Genomic DNA, 5,362 nt, shown 5'->3' on the forward strand with positions numbered 1-5,362 from the left:
AAATATAAAAATAAGAACTATATAAATAAATACGGGCAAGGTTAAAGAATATAGAAATGCATACGTGCATAAATTCATTGAAAAATGAATACATCAGTAAATTAAATGGAAAATTAAATGGGAAATTAATAAATTCATAAATAAAATGAAATTAAATAAATAATGATAAGATTGTCAGTGCATTCAATGGCTTATTAATTTATGTATTGAGTTATTTCTTTATTTAGTTTTGATTTTGATAGTTACAGTCCTCCATATCCAAGGCTCTTTTAAATACCGACATGTTGACACACATTAAATGCAACATAAACTCAAAAAAATTAACAATCGTGAGAAAGTTTTCATGACATAATTATTTTGATTTCTTAAGAAAATAAAACATGACAAATTAATAAATATACTGGGTGTCCAAGCACAAATACACATCTGGCCTCCCTGACCTTCTGACAGCAGAAGGATTTCAAGAAAAAAATGAAGGAAAGAAGTAAATGTCTGCATTTACAAACGTGTAACAAGATTTTTGTTTGAAACTGTAAAATTCCTGCAGTGTTTCTGGTAATTGACGTGACTGAATCCCAGCTGGGTGTTTTTCCTTTCTCCTGATTAAATAAATGATTTTATTTTAAATTCCTTTTTTGATTCTGCACCTTTAACTTCACTAACCGAGCTGAGGAATCTCTGTACATCTGGCCTGATTAAATTAGAATCATCATATCATCATAATTATTACTCTATTTAAAAATAAATTAGATTGCTAAATCACAGAGAATCATGAAGTTTAATTAAAAAAAAGAATGATTAATTTAGACGAAGAGATGTTTAAAGAGTCTCTGATTCAAACCAACAGTGTCTGACTCACTGGGAAAAGTCTGCAGTGCCAAGTTTGTTCATATGAGAATATTTGTATGTTTATGTATCTCTATTTATGTTTGTATGAAGTCAATATTTGATAAATATATATATAATCTATCTACTAATTAATAAAATGTTATTCCTCCAACACGCTGCACTTGTTTTCTTGGTAAATGCCTATAACAATATTTTCTGTGGTGTCTGAAGGTATATATACTTTATAAGTGATATAAAGCCAAATAAAGTTAATAATAACAATACTACTACTAATAATAATTTTGCTGGCCGTTATTTTTTATGCACTTGTATTATTATCAAATTTACTTTTTAGCATGAGTTCGTGGTAATAAAGTATTAAATTTAGGCTGTTATTGATTTAATAAACTGTTGAAAGCACTGAACTAAAAATAAACGTAAAAATAAATTAGTTTTTTTTTTTTTTTTTTTATCACGAAGGGGCGCGTAATCATTGTCTGTGACGTCATCAAACCGCGCCAAACAAAGCTCCATGTGCAGGAGTAGAAAACAACGGAGCGGAGAAAGTTTCGTCTGGTGGAAAAAAAGTATAAAAAAAGATAAATCTGTCGACGTGAAATCGGACATAAAGCCGCTTTGTTGTATTTTGAGGTAAGATATTAAAACACCGGCGCGGAAATAAATCAACAAAAGACGAGAAATAAAAGAGAGGAAGAAGAAGAAGAAATCCCGGCGGTGTTTAAAATTTAAAGTCCGGAGGAGCTGGAGGAGAAAAACTGTGTTTTATAAAGGTAAGTCTGGGTTATTTTACAACTTTTATCTTTAAATTACGAATAATTAAGACTGTTATTGATATTGTGTCATAAACCGTAACGCTTCTAGACAAATATAAACAACAGTGAGATACAACAGAAACAGTGTACTGGTAAAACAAGAGATAGAAGATTACTGAAGTTACTTATATGAGATTAATACGGGTCTATAGACAGTACTATGACCTGCAGTAGTGATGCTACAGGGGGTTAAATAAAATATATTTCTTTATTAACAAGCCGTTCAGCTCTGTGTGAGTCTATGTGGTCAAATCGTTCAATTAAACTTTATTGACACTCAGACTGATCACACAGAGGAGCAGGAGTCTCCTCAACAGCTGTGGCAGGTTTAAATAATGAAAAAAAAAACAACAAGTAATAAAAGAAAACAGTCACGAGCATCAGCTGTAATAAAAATATAAGTGCTTGTTCTAAATAGGCTATTAAGTCAGAAAAGAGTATTATTGTTAAACAGAGACACACTTCTCCATTTCCTGTCCTGTGATGAAGGTGTCACTGTGCTCGCTCTCTGTTCTTTGATCCTCTCAGGTCTTTTCTCTTCACATCATAAAGTTTTCTGCTGCTGGTTTGTGTCGCTGCACCACTTCAGACTTCAGACTGTCTGATGCTGATCTTTTTTTTACTGTAAAAATCATGAGAAGTCTCGGCTTCTAGCTCTGCAGTCTGCAAACTTTACTACCAAAAGCACCATTTATGTCTGAAAAAGAAAATATGAAATAAGTCTGGATCTGCAACTGTTTACCTCAGAGACTTTTTCTTTTTAGATTTGACATCCATTGTTAGTCTAGGGAGAATTAAGACTAGCCAAAGACTCGCAGATTTAGAGAATATGGCCTGGAATTGTAGATCTAAATAAATATTTTTTTTATTCAGTATATAAACTACACCTTTTTACAACTGGAGAATGTAAGAATCACTTTAGGTCTACAACAATGATACTTGTAATTTAAAATGTAAAAATCGTTATTAATTTTTTGTTAAAGTCACAGGAAGCCTCTGGAGAGAGACAAACGATCTTCACGCAGCTCTGGAGTCGCAGGTTGCTGACCCCTGTTCTGGCTCCTCAAATTTCAAATCCATGTAGTTATATCCTGTGTATATATCCTGGAATCACCAGAGGCTCCGTGACCACGTCACCTAGAGGCTAAAGACAGAGTCAACCAATTTGTCCTTACAAACCAAAATAAAACCACTCAGCTGACTGTGAGTCTCTGATAAACCGGCCCCCTCCTTGCGGTCTGGGAGTGGTTTATTTAAAGGGGTCAGGTCCACAATGGGTCGGTCAGCTGGTCCAGTCAAGGAAATAATGGTCTAAAAAATAAGATAGTGGTGCTGTGTTTTTGATCTGCAGCCAGTGGATGGAGCAGTGATACACAAGACTTTTTATTGACTTGTTATTGTTATTATTACTTTTATTACTATTATTACTATTAGTATTTGTAGCAGAGTTAGTGGCAGAAAAGGATTGTGCACCTTTCATTTCTCTGCTGTGCTCAATTTACTGCATTATTATTATTTATTATTATTATTAATTATTATTATTATTATTTATTCCTTTATTTTATTTTAACTCTATTCCTCTTACTATTTTTTTTTCTCCTCCTCTCTGTGTGTTTCGTCTCTAACACACCCCACACCCCCAGTTACCTGTAGCCTGATCTTTATCTGCAGCTGTAAAAAAGTATTCGGTTTAAATGGAATGAATAGACATGCAAAAAGAAAGAAAAACAGCTGTGCAGCAGCAGAAAATCTAATTTCATGCACCATGCTATCAAAAAAGGTATCAAGTATTGTTGTTTTTTCACTAGAATTGTATCAAAGTTTAAAATTTGGGTATTGTGACAACTCTTTACTGATGGATCTGAGTTTGATAACAGTAATCAGTAGCTTTGCTGTTAATTTAATCAATATTATTCTCAATAATGTGTCGATATCGACGTGCTTTGTCTTCTCAGGATGCTTCTTTGTGCTTCTGCTGTGTGAAGAACCAACGAGGAAACAGGAGTGAGGAAAAGATGGAAGAAGAGCATCAAGAAAGGAGGGAGGAGGAGGAAGAGGACGAGGAGGAGGAGGAGGAGGAGGGGAGGATAGATGGACTGGATGAGACAGAAAGAGGAGAGAAGGACAGAACGTTAAACATGCCGTCCAGGAGGACAGAAGAAGAGGAGGAGGAGGAGGAGGAGGAGGAAAAGGACATAGAAATGATGAAGGCAGGTGCCAAAGACAGAGCACGGAGGGAGCTGATTGGTGGTCACACTCCGATCTCCGCCTCCTCCTCCTTCACCTCCTCTCCTTTCCTCTCGTCCTCCCTCTGCCGAGGAAGAGACGCAGAGGAAGATGAGGTCAGAGTCGCCATAGTCACCATCGAGGACGAGTCCTGTCCATCTGAGCCTTTCGGCACCGCCCACCTGGTGACGGCCAATCAGATCACACGGACAGAAGACGACAGCGGAGATGGAAAGAAGGAAAAGATCGGAGGAGCGGAAGAGGAGAAGGAAGAGGAGGATGAAGAGGAGGCAAACGGCAATGAAAGAGAGGAGGAAGAGGAGGAGGAGGAGGAGAAGGCGGAGGCGACGTCACCATCGCTTCACCTGCAGGTAGGACTTTTCTCTGTGTGTGTTGTGGAGAAGAAAGTGAGCAGTGAGACCATACGACTGCACAAAAAATATTACATTTGATATTTTCAGGTGTGTTTTGCTGCCAGTGTTTTTCTATTTGCAGACTTTCTACTTATAGTGGAGAATTTAAAGCTATAAACCCCAAGAGGCCTCAATTATTTTAGAGCAGCTCAGAGGCGTTAGGCTCAATAAAAAACACACAGCATCAAAAATGTTTTTTTACAGTGTAGAGTAACCATCCTGTAACAAAAATTATATCGCTGACAATTGATAACATAACCGGAGAAATGTCAGTGTAATAGATTACAAACATGGACGCTAGCTTAAGTTATTGTTAAAGACACAGTTCACCCCAAAATCAAAAATACATATTTTTCCTCTAGATAGTTTCGGTGAGAGTTTGGGAGATATCTACTTTCTCTCCAATATCAGGGCACTAAAGTTCAAAACCAGAAATTGTTGACCCAAGAAGTCCTCTGTTGATCTGTCAGATGTTTCTGAGGTGAAGTTCAGAGCCCACAAATCCTCTCTAGACATGTTTTCAGACAAGGCTTTGAATAATTCTTTGTGCCAGATATGTTTTTACCTCAAAAAAGTTTGATTACTTTGTAAAAAAAAAAACTCTTTTTTTATTCTGTGTTGCAAGAAAAACACTATAAATGTTCACATGAGCACCTGACTCTTGTTTTAAGACAGAAAAACTGTGAAGCTGTCCTTTAAAATTAGCTCTGATCCAGAATTTCTTAAGCATACAAATCTTTGTTTATTTAAAAAGTTGGCCTCCTGGACACGGTCGTCTCTCCTCCTGCAGCAGATAAACATTAAAACAAACCAGACAAACACGTTTCTGCGCCTTGGTCAAAGATGGAGTTCATTCATCCTGACAGCCTGAGGGAGATTTGAGCCACTAGGTGGCGATGTTGAACAGTTTATCTCCTCATTATGTGACAGCAGACTTTATAACACACACACACACACACACAGGAAACACCTGGCTCAGTGATGCATCGTGTGTTTGTGGCGTTCAGGTACCAGCCGACAACATCAGCGTCTGTGTGTGTGTCTGTGTGGCATTCAGGTGCC

The 5,362-nt window shown here is 36.9% G+C and overlaps 1 protein-coding gene across 1 annotated transcript in view; it reads left to right on the forward strand.

The window, feature by feature from the left end:
• The first annotated feature begins 3,622 nt into the window (after window positions 1-3,622).
• LOC146305363 (F-box/WD repeat-containing protein 7-like) overlaps window positions 3,623-5,362 on the forward strand; it is a 29,916-nt gene continuing 28,176 nt past the window's right edge. Inside the window, exon 1 of the mRNA XM_084712768.1 lies at window positions 3,623-4,258. Within this exon, the coding sequence (XP_084568894.1) occupies window positions 3,677-4,258 (582 nt within the window). The 5' untranslated portion in view covers window positions 3,623-3,676. The remainder of the gene's footprint in view (window positions 4,259-5,362) is intronic.

This window comes from Lutjanus erythropterus, chromosome 23 (assembly GCF_056507025.1).
Source record: "Lutjanus erythropterus isolate fLutEry1 chromosome 23, fLutEry1.hap2, whole genome shotgun sequence".
NCBI lineage: Eukaryota > Metazoa > Chordata > Actinopteri > Lutjaniformes > Lutjanidae > Lutjanus > Lutjanus erythropterus.